The sequence below is a fragment of the Lepisosteus platostomus genome, chromosome 19, assembly GCF_059453375.1.
Source record: "Lepisosteus platostomus isolate fLepPlt1 chromosome 19, fLepPlt1.hap1, whole genome shotgun sequence".
NCBI lineage: Eukaryota > Metazoa > Chordata > Actinopteri > Semionotiformes > Lepisosteidae > Lepisosteus > Lepisosteus platostomus.
The window spans coordinates 3,417,046-3,434,501 of record NC_142629.1 but is presented as its reverse complement, the minus strand read 5'-3'; the positions used below and the strand labels follow the sequence as shown (position 1 = coordinate 3,434,501).

The following is a 17,456-nucleotide window of genomic DNA, read 5'->3' as shown; positions in this document are numbered from 1 at the left end:
TCTGCCACGCATCTATTGATTACTTGTGCTGCTGTCCTGTTTCACTGCACATGAATACAGTTTCCACCGTGTTCCACTACATTCCATCTGTTCTGTCTCAACATTGTTTCTCAGACTTCTCTCTGCTACCCAAACTGCAAGTGTTTTCTTACCTCCTGTAACCAAATGCATTTTTGTGCTTTCAGTTGTTTTTCATTGCTATTTAATACATTTAACTTTAAAACTTTGCTAGAGAAATGGCACCAGATGAAAGTACTATAAAGCCTTGCTAGGAGATAGTGTAGTGGAGTTATTGTTGCAAAGGAGAGTGAACCCAGCTTTGTACTCCCCAGTTGTGTTGAGCTCATTCAGCTATTTTCTTATTGAAGTGACAGATTTCAATGATTGATTTGGACACTGAGGTGGAGGTCTGGGCATCCTGAATGCATCTTGGTTCTTCTGAGCCACAAGAGCCTGTGCTGTTAGACCCAGAGCAGGACAGCCAGTTTAGCTGAAGATGTGTCAAAAAGGTGTTATCTCCAGTCTGTCTGGCCTGAACGTGATGTGCAATCAATGTTATCTTCAGCCCCTTTATAACTCAGAAATGTGATGCTACATTATGTTTATTATTTTTCTTAAGAAACCTGAACAATAAAAATGTGACTGTTGTGATCTTCTGTTCTTATTTTTATTTCTAATTCTGATGTTAAAAATACAGTACATTTTCCAGATTTTCAGACGTCACAGGCACTGACAGTGACTATGCCACTGAGACTGGAGAATAGCAAGAATGAAGAACTTGGTATAAACAGGGAGTAAAACAGAGAGCAAACTGCCTCTGGAGTCTGATGTTTAGCACTGAGGTGCGAATGTGAATGCAAAACAGTTGAGAGAGGATTAACGTGTCCTGACATTTCTGGCTAATCTCTGAGGCCAAAATAAGCACGGATCCTGCGTTCTAAATGTAGACTGTATACAGTGTGCTTTAGTCAGAGAAATGACTTGTCTTTTCCATGAAACTTTACATGGCTTTTTACACGTGGCTTGGACATTCTTTCCTTGCATTAAAACTAGAATGCATGAAGGCTATGATGATGGTTTTAGATTCTTTCATGATGCAATAATGCTGAGAAACACTGAGAAAACTGAGTGCAATGTGAAAGATATCCAGGAAGCAGATTCATAGTCTTATGGATTTTGCTACAGCCAACACATACGGTAGAGATGAAGTCATATCATTGTCAGGAGATGTTATGCCATCTCTACTGCACGTTCTGATGGGATGGAAAGAGAAAAGAGGGAGAAGATCGCACATTGCACATTTCAAACTTTTTCGTTGGGATACAAAAACAGGCTACTAAAACATCTAGAGCAAAACATTTTAGCTTTAGTCTTTAGCATGGACTCTTCGGAAGGAAAGGAAGAGCTCTTTTTGGACTTTTCAGTGTGGAAAAAATCTAAGAGCTGAAGGGTTTCTCCTTGGAACTGAAGAAAGTTTTTGACTCTCAGCTTTCTGAAGCTGCTCTTTATGACTTCTAGCCAGTGGGCCCGTGGAGACCCTCAGCCACAGCCTGGGACAATCAGCAGATTCCCTCCACGTGAACTCAATAGCCAGTGGACCTCAACATGAGTGACCTCTGGCAGCTGGCGGTTACAGGACCCCTCCAGTGAAAGATGACTTTTCCAAATAATGGGAAATTCCGAAGGTTCTCCATAGATCTGAGAATCTGGTAACAATTCAATTGGCCCTGTGAAAGAACTTATCAAAAACATTTGACATCCATATAGTAATTGATTCGTGTTATACAAGGGAAGTCTCCTCACTAAACATGAAATTACAAAAGGGAAACCGAAACTTTAATAGGTTCTGCTTTGTTACATAGTCATTTGGAAGTCACTTGTCACAGGTGACTCACAGAGGACTGCTCAGCATATTCCAGACATTAAATTAGACGAAGGCTCCATTGTGCAAATTGCATGACAACAGCCTATATTTTTACTTTTTCTTTGCAGTGACCCAAGGAAGGAAATTATTTTAGACAAGACGCATGCACTGGTTTCAGCCCCAGTAATTTCAATATGTTAATTTGAATCTGTCAGCAGAAGGGCCCAATTAGACCAGTGACCTTTCAACGTGGCTTTTCTGACAACACTGAATTCCACTGGTGCAGAGTCTAAATTCACATGAACTCGTTCTGCACTGTGTTAAACATCAGAGTAAACAAAGGCCAAAAACCTAGGTAAGAGTTGGATCTGTATTCTGTATACCTGCGGCTGTAAAAAATAAAATGATTCTTTTAGTTCTGTATCATTTCTCCACATTCCATGTATTTTCTACTTATCTTAAATGCCCATGGTAAATGTTTGCACATTTGAAAAGGCAGTGATGGCGTGAACTTATTTTTAGCATAATTTGTCTTCTTTTTGTAGTGTAGTTTTTGAGATCAGAAAGCTAAACAGACCAAAAGGTAAATCATTATTGACTTTGTATTACCCCTTAACACAGACCTGGGCAATCCTGATCCTGAAGGACTGGTATTCTGCAGGTTTTTTTCCCTTCAAAGCACAGGATCCGATCAGCTGAGGAACTGGTGAGAGCTGTTATGGAATGCAGACACACCAGCCACCCAGCACTTGGGTTTCCCCCATCTCTGCATTTATACAGTATGTGTTGATACTTGAATCAAATTTAGTATTCTCAAACAGAGTTGATCGAGAAGACCTTCGAAAAATGCAATGTACATCACTGACTGGCAGCAACCAGTGTCTTCGACAGCATCCTCTGCGGACAGGAACCAAAGGCCCATAACCTTCTATGCTGTTGCTGATCTCTATGACAGTACATCCCAGCTCGCTCATCCATCTTTTGATGATAGTGTAAGAATACACACGTTCCAAGAAACTACATCTTTGAGTTTTGGGGTTCATGCTAAGAACCATGAGATGCACCCTGAAGTCTCGTTGTGTGGTGTTAAGATATCTCTAAGACATATTGTGTTGTCAGTTTATGTGATTCTGATTTTTTTCTTTTACAGTTTTCAGTATTTTTAAAAACAATAAACAGCAAAATCTGCAATCAAAGCTGATCTGAAGCTCTCATAATATTCAGTAATGATACCATCAAAATATAAACCTTGAGTACCAGCTAAGCTATCAATTTCCACTGTATTTATGTATCATGGTCACTCAAAGCACATTTGCAATACAGCAAGTTCAGAGAGCAGCAACGTGTTTCGGCATTTTACTGTCGCACACTATAGTGCTATCCTGCCATTCCTAATGAAATGTGCTTCAGTTGTTTCTTGTACATGTTCTGATGTAGTCATCTGTCCTGCTAAAGCCACTGCCTGCCCTGTACAAGCAGTGGGGAAGAATTAACTCTACTGCTGTCCTAACATACTCCATATGGGTCTTCTGACAGCGCAAGAGTGAACAAACACTCACGCTGCACCAGCCGAAGAGCTCAGCAATTCATCAATCAATGCCCATGAAAGATTATTTTGGAATCAGAAGGTAAGTCTCTCAGGGTGAAAAAAAAACCACTCAGGCCCAAAATAACATGGTTCAAATATTGTGTCACTTCAAGGCCTTCTTCTGTACAGTATATACAGTAGCTCTCAGAACAGTGTAGCACAATACCAGATGGGGACAAAGAAAACCATTCAAAAAAGGCATTACTTTTACTTTGGAGTTACAGAGGGCAATTCTTTCCTTCATAGATTTCTTTGTACTAGGTAATGCATCTCTTTATAAAGGGGTATATTTCTTGCAATAAGAGTAAGAATTCTCAAGAATTAAGAATAAGAACTGTTGAGTGCTGCAAATACAGTACTGTCACACGTCTCTCTAAACCATTTTCTAGCAAACCCTGGTTGGAAACTTTAAATTGTGTTAGGAGTCTTAAGAGCATGACACCCACAGTTATGCAGCGGAACTGCTATATACTGTAAGGACATTTACTTTATGTACTGTACAGTGTATGCAGTTACAGGGCTCGATGTACAGTAACTGCGTTTCTCCCTTTTCCTTTCAAAACATTTTCTCAATATTGCAATATTTCTCAACACAACATGATGGCTATCAAATACCCGACAAGAGGAAGTTAAGATGGGTAACAGACCACAAAGATGAAGATGGTATCTCTTTATGGAGCCCAGCTTACCCCAAGAAGTGGTTCTGAGACATGAAGAAAGCAGATGCTTTTCTCCATCCCACTAATTGCCTCCACGTGCCTGTACGCAAAGCTACCAACAGCACTGGCATCTGCTAGCATCAAGGCCTGTGTTACCTTTGTAAACAAACTAATGATGACAAGTTCTAGTCGCTAATTAGGAACATTATTCACACGTCTTTATTTAAATCAATGTTGCAATGTGGCTGACGAGTGAGCCAGACCTCCCGGAAATCACTGACAGGCCTAGAGGCCTGTCAGAAACCTCCGAAAAGAAGAACAGGCTTCTATTGATCAACAGAATACAGGACACCGAAACGCAGGACAGCTTTGCAGCCGCCCAATGGCCAGTAGAGGGCAGAAACTGAAAGCGGTTCCGATTTTGTTTACAAAAAAAAATTATTGGGAGAATTCTAAAATCTTTTTTTTCCAATTAACTGGAGCAGTTTTGCTCTTTAAGTTAACGTGAAGCTCAGTCAAAGGAATTCGGATGCTTTCATAGTGCTCTTAACATACTGAATGCTTAGCATGGTTATTGCAGATCTATTCCTTTTCTAAACTTATTTTTAGACATTGTTTCCTTTTGGAACCTGCGTATTGCAGATAAAATGCACAAAAGGAATCTATTATCTGTCAAGGGCAAAATCACATCAGGAGGAGACCTCTATCTAATTGGGTTAGGGTTAAAAACATGCTTCTTATTATGGATTTCTAGGAGCAGGAGTAGTTTTTAATAACCTCAGTGTTTGGTGTTTCGATGCTTTAGGAGTTGGAATTTTCAATTTAGCGAACACAACACAAATAGACAAAGTTGCAACAGGAAACCTCTTTTCTCAAGGTTATAGTCATAACGTTTCCGTTAAATCCATAATTATCTTTGCAGAGTTTCACAATCACTTACCACCAGATTCTTTAAAAGCTTCTACCCACAAGCGGTGTGGTTGGCGAACACACTTGGTCATTCACCTCAGCCCACACCTACACCATCTACCTCACTGTAATTTTATTTATTTATTGTGCATCTGCAGTCATGGTTCACATGGCTGCATTGCTTACTTTCAAAATGTTTGCTTGTTTACTTGTATATTGCCTACTGTTTATTTGTGTATTGTCTTAATGCCCTGTCTGCACTTTGTGTTTTACACTTTTTACAATCGAGAGAATTTCTGTAAGTAAGAATTCCATCGTACTACTACATGTACCGGTTAGATATGGCAATAAAGTTCAAGTTCATTTGCCAAATTGTGAATTATCTTATAAGGAGAATTTCTAGTGAGGTCGTTTATATACTGTCAATTTCCTGTCCACATATTACATCAAATAGCACTAAGAATGTTGTCATATAATACAAAGAACTAAACCTTGAAGACCATAAAAGGAGACAAAGAAATAGGTATTTACTATACTATAAACCAGTGTTAATTCAGTATGATCCGGGGTTCAGGTGTAAGTGTTGGGTACATCCATGAGCTCAATTAGAAATAGCATTCACCCTCACAGAGCCAGCTCATTTCATAAAGTGAAGGACGTTCAACTTTAAGAAACGTATGTTGGGTTTGTTTAGTAGATGTTTGAACAATAAAATATATATAATAAAAAGAGCATGATTCATTACTTTGTCTCATGTACAGTATACACTTCAAAGTGTAAGCTTCTTTACCCAATAAAGATACCTTGAAGATTATTCCTAAGGTACACTAACATTTGGCATTGATATTATATATCATATGTAGTGTAGTACAGAAGTACTCAGACAAAAGGCTACATACAGTACAGCATGTTTAAGGAAGCCCAGGCTGAGATGCAGAGCACTGCAGCTTTAAGGCTGTCGTAACTGGCCCCAGCTCCCAAAGGCTCATTAATTAGTCTTCTTGTCCCTTCACAGTCATGGCATGTCCTCCACTGTCCCTTCTGATACTAAGAATACCTCTTCCCTCCTGTGCATCTCTAAACAGTGGGTGCCCTTCATCTGTAGCTCCTCTCTCCCTCTCTCTACAACTCCCTCTCTCTGTGTGATCTTCTGAAGCTTTGCCAGTAACGGTCTCTATATGTCAGGGCTCCAGTCCCCTAACATCCATTAATTCTGCGTTAGCCGTATACACAGACAAGTACAAACATCTGGACCCTTGGAATTAAAAAAATGCATACGAAGAGCCATTTGTGACAAAGTTGAGGACAAGTTGTGTTGCAGCATTCCCTTTCAGGTGGCCAGAATCCAGGAATGAGTGCTTTGCTCAATTTAAAATTACATTCCTAAAGGAGAAGCACCGTCTGGCCTAGATGTTGCCAACACATTTAACCTGCTGCGGGTTTAATTTGTTCTGTTTCACCAGAGCAACACGAATAGTCTACCTGGAATCTAAGGACAGGGTTACGTTTCGATCAATCGGAATTTAGTAACCTGGTCCTATTATCCAGAACTATGTCGTAGATGGAAAAAAATTATGACAATTAAAATTTAAGATAAGTAACAGAAACAAAAAATGAAGTCTTATTAACTCAAGATAGGTATGGGTAATACTGTAGCATTAACTGCTCCAGGGGCGCTGTACAATGGCTGACCCTGCGCTCTGACCCCAGGCTTCTCTCCCTGTCTGTGCGTCTCATGGAGAGCAAGCTGGGGTATGCGAAAAGACGAATTCCTAATGCAAGAAATTGTATAGGGCTAATAAAGCGATGTTATGTTATGTTATGTTAACACAGCCTCCATTAACAAGGAAACCTTCAAGCGCAGCACTGATAAGCACACAAACAAATTGACTGCACACTCCAGAAGTCCCATGATGCCCATTAAAAAAATCCCTTTTTATTGCTAATTTTTCATCCATTTAAACCCATCAGAGTGCAGACTCTAAAGGAACAGCTGACTAAATCAAATGTCACCGATAATGAAACAGAGCACAGGGGTCCAAAGGTATTAGTCGAGACAATTAGGAAGTACCGGACTTCAAAAAGAACACTTATCAAAAGCTGTTGGTGTAATTAAAAAAAAGAAAAACTATTTCCCTTTTCTCTTTTTTACACAAGGGAGAGTTCTTCTAAAACCTTCTTAGAAAGGCAGGGATGCTACATTTTATGTCTTGCGCAGCCTTTTTTTTATTTTCACCTTTATCAGCCACTGATCTAAAGAAAGGGCTTGTCAGGCTGACCAAGGAATTCATGCAGCTCCAGGACCCTTTCACTTAAAACCCAGGGGCATTGAGGCTGGCCTGTGTCTTCATATTTTCAGAGGCAAACTGGGCTCCACTGCTGTATGGCAAACCCCTGCCATAAAGTTGCTTTGCCTTCATAAACCCAAAACCACGGCATATGGGGAAACCATATACTGTATGAGCCTGTAACACGCTCATTCTGTAAATTCCTTTACATTACTGAAACACATTTGTTACAAAAGTCTTTACTTAATTTTGCAGGTAGCCGAGATTTCTTGTGTAAGTCAGTTGGGGGTAAAGTAGCTGATAAGGACTACTAAATCGACCGCTTACTGTAATGGAAGACGTAAACTTCATTATAATTCCCATATTGAAGTATTGTTGCACACACACAGGGTAATTGGGCTCAAAATGATGTTACAGTCACATCGCATGGGTTTTGCACCTTCTAGGAAACCAGAATTAAGAAACTTGTAGTACTGCACACATCAGGAGAATTCTGTGGGGGGATATGGAAAACAAATAATTGAAGGACTTATCCTGTTATGGCATAATAGCGACAATCAATAAACCAACTATTATACTCATTGGAAAGAAGGGCTGAGAGACAGCCACATGTAGTCACAAGCTTGTTTGGTAAGAACTCTTTAAATCAAAGTTTTGAGGCACCTACAAATTGCTGGCTGCATGTTTGGTGTATTGGTGTTACCTTTATATTTGATTTAATGAATGTTGAAGGATGTTTCAAGGAAGCACGGCAAGTGAAATCATAAAAAAGCAAGGACGCCCAAGACTTAATGCCATCTCCATAAGCCTGTCCAACAGCCATGCTATAAGGCTATGATGTCAGGTCTGGGGAGAACAGAACAAAAGAGAAGAAAGGAAACATCGTTTCGGCTGTGGAGCCTTCTTCTGGTGTGACAGCCTTTCTTCTCTTTTCAGCATGGAATAAACCTTTAACTTGTTCCTTTGCAGCCTACGCATGCTGACGCAGCTCCCCACCTGAACTACTTCAGCCATCTTCTAAATATGTTCTGTGATCTAAGGGTTAGTTTCTGTACAATGAATTAGATAAGGTTAGGGGAGGGGTACACAAAAGCTAAGCAACAGAGGGCTCCACTGAACATATACCATCAGAAAAATATATTCCAGCGCATTAGATATCTGCTTTTCTCATTTCTCTTTACTGCTTTCACATTCCTCCTTCCTTTGCCCTCCGTGTTCCAAAAAATGTTAATCACTATTAAACCCTTAAAAAAAAAGATAGCAGGATTCTTTTTCAGGAGCTTCATCACTGATAGATTAATAAGTCAATTCGCATTTTTATAGTAAAAACAAAAAGATCTTTGTGGAAAAGAAAAACATGATGATGAATGGCCTTGAGCGAAGCTGGTTTCCACCAGGATGGTGCCTGTAGTAAATGAATTCTTTGCAAGCGATTGGACACTTCTTACTCATAAATGGCGTGAAGAAAATAATGGAGGTGCTGCTTGTATTTTTTGCGTAGCAGTCTTTAGTTAGGATGACTTTCAATTTCATTCTGCTTTTCAGGAACATTTCTGCCACAGGGATTTTTAATGCCTGTGTGGTGGACAGGACCTTGGCTTAACTACTGGGTCCAGAAGGAAAGGAGCTACTCTGTGGTCAAGGAACACCTCATCCAACAGCTCAATTTATTATGATGTCTCCCACCCAACTACCAACGCAGTCCTGCTTTCCTGTTCTTCTGAAATCTGATAAAATGGCCTAGCTGCTGTCATGTCTTATATTTATAGGTTTGTGGGTCATTAAGTTCAAAGTCTATTAAAGCTACGAGTCTACTGAATGCACTAAATTTTAAAAGGCACCAGCTAACTCAAACAACCACAGCTAATGAACTTGTATTTAAGCTTTAATATTTCATATTACGCAGCTTGATTACTATTTAATATGAATTGAACATGATGTTACAATCTGATACACAGTGTGAAAGAATCTCAGCCTCAAAATAGATGGTTTAGGCGAATGTTTGCTTATTCCAAAGTTAAACATGCACATTCTGATAAAATGTAAATCATGAAAGATTAGAAATAATTCTAACGGAATATAATATTTACACGTTCTAGTAGCAACTAAATATTGAGATGTTTGGATCAAAACTGGGTATTTAGCAAGAAAGTGAGAACAAAGGCTACTGGGAAAAGTGTGGAGCAAACGGGCCATCTGGTTGAGGTACATGTTACTATGGCAGCAACATTACTGATGCCAAGAGTCTAAAAAGGTAACAGCTCTCCAGTATAAATTCTGAAAACCATTCTGTGTTTACAAAATACAAAGAAAAAAGAAAACAATATCAACGCTGATTTGGACTTTGAATTATGTCTTTCTTAGAAAAGCATGTGGATCCATTTTCTCATACAGCAGTCACAAGGCCGATGTTAAGTTTAAGAATTCTTAATGCGGATTCGAGAGGTATTTTTTTTAACACCCATCCATTTTCTAACTGCTTTTCCAATCCAGGGTAGTGGTGGAGACTGGGATCTTTAAGCAATGGGTGCCAGGCAGGGTAACACCCTGGACAGAACAGAACAGACACTAACACCGGGGCCAATTGTCCAGAAGCTAATGAACCTACAAGTATGTTTCCGGACTGCTGGAAGAAACCACAGCACCTGGAGGAGGCCACACAAACATGGGGAGAACATACCATCTCCACTAAGAGAGCACCCCAAGTCCAAAATTGAACCCAGAACCCCAGTGCTACGAGGCAGCAATGCTAACTTGCCACCATTTACCACACGTTTTTTTTATTACGGTACCAATCAAGATTTTTCAGTTGCAAAACTGATAGACAGCACTAAAATAAGCCATTATGTCATAATTTAACAGCATCTTAAAAGAGATGCCCAATACTTTCTGTGAAAACCCGGGACCAAAAGTTCTAACCCATTTCCATAACGCCAGACTTCCAATCTCACAAACTGGTCGGTGGATTTTTTTCAAACGTATACGGGATTAATATGTACGTAATCTTTATTTTTTCTTGTTAGTAAAGGATACCATTAATATTCTGTTTTTTTCTTTAATTCATCTCTAAATTAATCAGAATGAGACTTGTATAGTCAGGACCAGAGTCAAGAGTCAATGCAACCCACTTATCTTTAATTGAAATGTGTGCTTACCAGGAATTATTAACATCCTTAATTGGTCAAGGTAGCACAAGAAGTACAAATACACAACACATTCAGAGTAGTTCTAATTTCTTAGTTGAAAAAGCTTTATTGATTTTGTTCTGGTACATTTGAAATGGTAATATAAGCCCTATTCATCTTATTTAGAGGTGTTTAACACCAGGCAGCTCTTCTTGTAAAAACTGGGGCTGAGTATCACAGACCGATCATTGTTGCAATTAACTAAGAACAACTCACAGAATTGATTGAACTGTAACTGTCTGGGTGCATGAGAAAAATCTGTTCCAGCTAGATAAATCCATAGAATATAACAAATATAAATTTTGATGAACTGTCACTCTGTAAGAATAAGGAAAATCTCCAGGCTAATACATTCATAGGTAACCTAGCTCCCACGATCTCTAATTGCCGTGTCTTTATCTTAATGTATTTATGTCATTTTATCTGTGCATGTGTATTTGAATAAAGTTTATACTGGTGCACAAAGAATTACAATTAGACTTAATTTTAATAATCCTTTATTAACTAAGATTTCAATCCCATTAATCACTTAAAACAAAAGCAAAATTAACAAACCAGATCTGGAGCAATATTTATTTGAATTTAATGAACTGATTAATGAATCCTATTACACAGCCTGGGCATGTTGCTTCGTTACACAGAGGTTTGCGGTATCATATTGTTCTGATTCCCATAACAGCGATATTGCAATCAGCACTCCAAATGAATCGTGAACTTGTACAATTTAATTCTGCAGCTCTTGCACCAGACTGCACTTTATCTTCTATTGCTTTCCTCTGGCACTCTACTGGAGATATGAGTATACCCAAACCATCGACCAGTGTTTACAAATATTACCATCTTGTGCTGAGATAACAGCATGGTAAGCAATCCAGTTAGCAGGTTAGCTAGCTATGGTCTTGCTCCTCTGTCCTTTTTCTGTGCTGTCGCAGCAGTACACTAAAGCAAATGAGTAGGGAACAAAGGCATCTCATACGAATACGAGCGATTTCCAAGGACAGGTATTGTCATGTTGTGGCAGTGGATTCAAGAATGCCTATGCTTCCAATCTAAGGTTAAACCTTCACAAAAGAGGACAGCTATGAGCACCTCCGAGTGTTGTGACTTCTGTATTCTAAAGAAACAGTGTTGTACATGTAACCATGTATCAAGGTCCCAGGGCTCAGTAGACATTAGCTACATGGATGTCTCTGTATAGAATATACTTACCTTGTGTAAGAGCTTTGAAAGGACAGTAGTTAATGAATGGAGGCATTTAATTAATCAAGGATTAAGAAAAGGAGATCTACCGTGGCACACTCCACTTCGAAAAGGACATTTACGTAAGCAGTGGTTGTGTGGGCAAAAGAGCTCAGCATACTAAATCGCACTGGACAGAACAGAAAAGATTTTATTGTGCTGACATATTTCACAGTCCTATCATACAACAAATGAAGCTTCTGATGTTTAAGAAATTCATTTGTAGAAATATTAGAGCACTTCGACTGCATTAAGGAATATCAGGATAGCAATCAGGCTATAATTTACTGCACTGCTTGCAGTATTGAAGCTTACCGGTCGGTTAGAAAATCACCCAGGTTAAATGCAGACTTACAGTACATACTGTATAGTGCACATAGAATTGCTTACAGTATTTACTTTCTAAAACTCCCAGGGGCCTCACATTCACATTCATTTTTTATTCAGCTGGACACCAACACAATGAACACAATGGCAAATCAGAAACTTTTCAGAAATGCATACAGCTCAGGGCTGCAAATGAGCAAAGAGGGAGATGCTCTGATAACTATGCATGTCTCTAGAATGTAATTGAAGTCATGACTCGCTCCGAGTTCACTGTCTTGGTAATTCATTGATAGCACCCAGCTCAAAATAAACATGAGCCTTGCAATCCCTGGGGTGCCTCTCAGTAAGCAGTGTTAGTGCACACTACAGGCAGAGGGACAACTGTGTTAGTTTATTTTTGCTGCTGTGGTCAACCATTTGCAATTTGTCTTTAAAAAAAAACACACAAAGCAACACGTAGATCTTCTTGAAGGTTTGTTCATAACTTAATGTTGATTATATTAATTATAATTATATTGCAAGGATTATCCATCCTCAATTAGGTTGTGAGACTCTTCCCTGTCAAAGACTGGCACATCCTGACTCTTAGCATTTACTGTATAAGCAGTCTCTCCGCACCAGACCTGCTGGATGACACTTACTGCTGCTAACAGCAGGAATTCCTTCTGTCATGCAGTCCTCAGGAGTTGCAATAGTTAGTCCTGAATGCATAGCGTATACAGACTTAATTAGATTTTACCAAAAGACAATGTTTATTTTGTGCTTTGACTGTGCAATTCACCCCAGTTTATACAAATAAAAACACAAAACGATAGTGATACTAACTATATGATGGTGCACCAAGCAAATTATTAAATGGAGATATAGTATAGTAAATCGGTTTATCTGTCCCAAAGTACTGTACAATACTCCACAGATACCGGAGACTCATACAATATGTAATATCAAACTACAATTATGTAATCCTGTATCATGTTCACACAGTTAAACTGGAAATATGCACTGTATAATATGCACATAGCAAGCAACTGACAGCATGCTAAATATTTTTGTCAGTTCACCAACCTCAATGCAATCAAATAATGTTGAGAGTGAATCGTTCTCGAGCAGCACTTTCCAGAGACGTTTGCACTGCTTGGCACATTACTGCTCTCAGATCACTGAAGCCTGAAACAAAAATGATGCAAAATGGCCCACTCTGCAAAAAAAAAAAAAACCTGCACAATCAAATCGTGTGAAACACGCAGGCGACAGAGATACCGCGCATCTTCCCAGATAAAATATGGCTTGCCATCTTTAGGACCCTCTAGTCACCTCTGCCCACAGTGCTCCCCACCTCCCTAGAAAAAGCACGCCAGCTCATTCCACAGTAAACTAGGGACATCAGCTCTTCTGTATCGCAGCACAGAAACCGTTCAAACTGAAAATGATTCAACTCACCATATGAGCCAAGGGTGGGAGGGGTAGAAGAGAAAAAAAAGCTAGCCCCCCCCGATTCCTAGCCAAGCCTTCAAGACACCAGTCTAAGGATCCACTTTAGTCAGTTGCTCATTCCCTCTTTCTCTCTCTTACTCTCTCTCTCTCTCTCTCAGTGACTCCCTTTACCAAGGGTAAGGTACCACAAGCTCTGATGATTTGTTAGCTCAAACAATACATCACTCTTTTCATTTTTTTAAATCACCACCTTCAATTTTTTTTTTTTAGAGCTTCGCACAATGTCCAGTCGTCTGACAGGGACGAGTCGGAAGTTAAGGAGGTATTGCTATTGTGTCGTGAGGGTCAGCACCCTCCTGTGAACAAGTACAAAGACCCAGAGGGCACAGCGGACATTTTTTTTGTGGCAGTTTCTGCTTTGTGCGCGGTCTTTCTGATTATTTCTAGCCTGGTCTTAACCAGCACTAAAAAATAATTCCATTAACTATTGCCGAGCTGAAAAAAAAAAAAGACAAATTCCTAATGCAAGAAATTGTAAATGGCTAATAAAGGGATCTTAAAGAATGTGAGAAGAGCAATTTGCAGAGCCAGAGAGAATAACAGAAGACACCTTGTGCTTTGGCTGCCCTCCTTAATATTATACAGAGCACCCAGGGCCTAAGGAGGAAGTATTAAGTGAGAAACCCAGCTGTAGAATTTCACTAGCCTTGTCTGTGCTTAATACACACAGCACATCGACACACAATCTTGGAATGCACTGTATCACTCAGACTCCTCTTTTCCTTTGCCTTCCTGCAGTCTGTGCTTGAGAGAGACAGGTGGGTGTGCAATGTTTTGAAGAAACTGACTTCTAAAGAAACCCCTGTATTTTATTGCTACATGAGTCATTGTCAGATTCTCCTTTTTCATTTTCTTTTGTGGCCTCTGGCTACAGTAATCTTCTAAACCAAACGATCACGGATGTTAATCTTTCTACCATGACATGCTCCTTACTATTGTGAAAGATACACGTTATAGTACATAAAAAAAATATTTTATGGAAAAATAAACTTTAAAAACTTAAATCTGGTTCTGAAATGTTTTTCACTTTCATAAAGTGTCTTTATGGTTAGATGTACAGTATGTATAATTCTAAATATTCTTTAAAATTTTCTGACTATGAATTCCCTTAATATAACCAGATTTGGAGTTGACAAATCTGTAAGAAAAGTACAACTTCTTTATATCCGCCTCCCAAACAAAAACCCTAAAAATTAAACAGCAATTGAAAAACAAAGCAAGAAATAGAAGGAAAATTAAATAAGTGTCAGTAATTTGTAATTGTGACAGTGGGTATAGAATCTTCCCAAGAGGTGTTAAAGATCTGTCAGCCCAATCAATCAATTTCTCAATTAAAATACTGGATATTAAAAATAAACCACACAATGCTGTTTATTTCTAAATATGAGGTCTGAGTTTCTCAGGAATATTTGCCTAATAAAACTCTCACTGTCAAAGTCTACATGTATGATAAGTATCAGTCCAGAAGTGAGAAAACACTGAGGTAAGAAGACTGACAGTCTTATCTTTTTTTTTTTTACAAGAACAGCCTCCAGCTGCTGCTATGTGCAAGCACTCAACATCTGCTCCATCACTCTCGTTGGCTGGCAATGGGAAGATAGAGACGGCTGCTGTGATGGAGAAAGTGGACAGCAGGGGCTGTTAGTAATGAAAAACTAAATTAAAAATGGAAGAATAAGACGGACAAGCTCGGGGCTGAGACGACGCAGCTCAACATCTAGCATCTCTCCACGCCTCGGGCTCGATTTGAACTGTCCTGCTTCAGAAGGACAGGTCAGACGCACACTGCCTCCTCGATCCGTCAAATCTTGGCCGTCGCCAGCACACCTCGTTCTCGGGACCCAGCCAAAGGTGTGCTCTCCGGGCGCCCCTGCCTCCCCCAGACAGCCCCTTCTGTACCCTCATAATCAATGACAAAAGAGTCACCTCAACTCCTTCATTACCCACCAGGACAGCTCCAGTCATTCATCTATGCCACTGGCAGCCAAGCCTGCAAAACACTTAACCCCCTTCAGCTCTTTCAAGCCCAGGCTTTTTTTCTGCTTTTTCCACAATTACTAAAATCTCATTTTTACCTAAGTGTTCCATCACGGCCTGAAAGCACTGAATTTGAACTATCCTAGAGAGTGATGTCTAGATTCCTATAACAATCATGAGGTGTACCAAGGACATACCCAAGTTGGCAGACATTTCATATGCTTAACAATATCAGTGTGCATATTATCTCATTAGGAAAAAAGTTTTTTTTAATGAAGGCAAACCATTTCATAAAATGTCCTTTGAATAAATTAGAGCTCTACCTCAGTCCGTATTTCTCCTGGATTTAGTTGTGGCTGTAAAAAACAAACTCAAGAGCTCCGCAGGCTTTGGATACTTTATTAATCCCACATTGAGGATATTTGGATTCCAAAACAAACCACAGAATGAAAACTGACCCATTTAAAGTTCTGAAAAATTCCATGCCATTCCCCACCCCCTCATGTATTTAATACATCTCCACACCTTGTAGCAGCACAGGCAGGTAGAGCATACCAATGGCTCAAAAGTATTACAAAAATCACAGGCCCATGAACAGTTATCGCTCATTTAACTTTGGTCCCAATTTGTATATTAAACTGCCACTTTATGAGGTATCATTGTACCTGCACCTTTGACACAGGAAAGGAAGTTCTCGTTTCTTGCTGATGTCCGGTACTATACTAGAAGTGCTGTTCTGCTCCATCTCGGCTCCAAGGCACAGTTCCCCCATCTCAATCACCTACATTACACTTCAAAAATTCACTGCAGGCATCTGGCCCCCCACGGATATAATAAGGGTGAAGTTGGTCTCCAATAAGACAGTAGGTGATGTCCGGCACGTCTGCTATCACGTCTTGCAGCAGGATCTCCTTTCTTGGGCCTGGTAATTACTGAAGGGATTTCAGCGTATCTGACAGCTCACAGTTTTACCCTTCAATCATTCCTTCCATTGTAGTAGTGATGAGGAGTGCATAATAAGAAGACAGACACATTAAGGGGCCAAAATTTGCTTTTTTGTTTATTGTACAAAAGATGTATGAAACTTGCTGTAGTACAGTAACCTTTATCACAGTGTTCTGAAAAAACGCAGAGAAATGAACAAGCTACAAAGGATTCTTGATAGAAACAGACTAGCAATGTACTGCATGTTCACAGTTGTGAACAGCAGACAAAAATACTTACAGTATGTCCACGTCATTGTAGTGTTATATTCTACCAAGTTATTGGCTGTGTATTTGACATATTAGGCCCAGATTACCCAGTGGGCCGATGGGCACATTGCCCAACTGTTTCACTAACAATGGAGTGGGAAGCGGGCCCATGGGGGGAAAATAAGGACCTACGAACAAAACTTCTTTGCAAGGAGAGGGAGTAGACTTCAATTCAGATAGGTTCAACAAGTGCAGCTGAGTGAAGCTGCTGTTCTGAAGCTCCATTCTGCTAGTCAGCACGTGCTTTGTGTGCGTGTGACCATGGGGGATCTCCCCTGAGACAGCGGCAGAGAACAGGGAAACTTGAGGACACAGAAGGGACAGAGGACACTTGAGGACTCAGCAGGACACTGACTAGAGAAACGAATCATGCAGAACATACTATTAACCGCAGCTCTGAAACCTCTGAAAAAAAAATAAAGCATTTTTAAACACAGGCTTTGTGGTCACGTGTGCCTTTTCAAAGTCATCAGAATGTGTAGATATATACACAGGGCTCATCTGTGATCCTTCTGGTTCAATGATTAAAGTCATTAATAGTAAAGGCATATCGTGGCTACACCAAGACACTACATAAAATGACAACGTACGCACAGGAAGATATCTATTGTATATCAACAATCATTTCTAAGATTAGTCATTTTATTATCCCTTTAGCACTACTTTGTACTTT

At 39.7% G+C, this 17,456-nt stretch overlaps 1 protein-coding gene across 23 annotated transcripts in view; it reads right to left on the bottom strand.

Moving 5' to 3' along the window:
• Positions 1-17,456, bottom strand: part of rbfox1 (RNA binding fox-1 homolog 1) — a 644,752-nt gene that overhangs the window by 499,946 nt on the left and 127,350 nt on the right. The window contains exon 1 of one of the 23 annotated variants that reach the window (XM_088613252.1): positions 13,500-13,616. The exons of the other annotated variants lie outside the window; for them this stretch is intronic. Coding sequence (XP_088469378.1) covers positions 13,500-13,502 — 3 coding nt within the window. The 5' untranslated portion in view covers positions 13,503-13,616. Of the gene's footprint in view, positions 1-13,499; positions 13,617-17,456 lie in introns of those variants that run through there. 23 annotated transcript variants of the gene reach the window in all.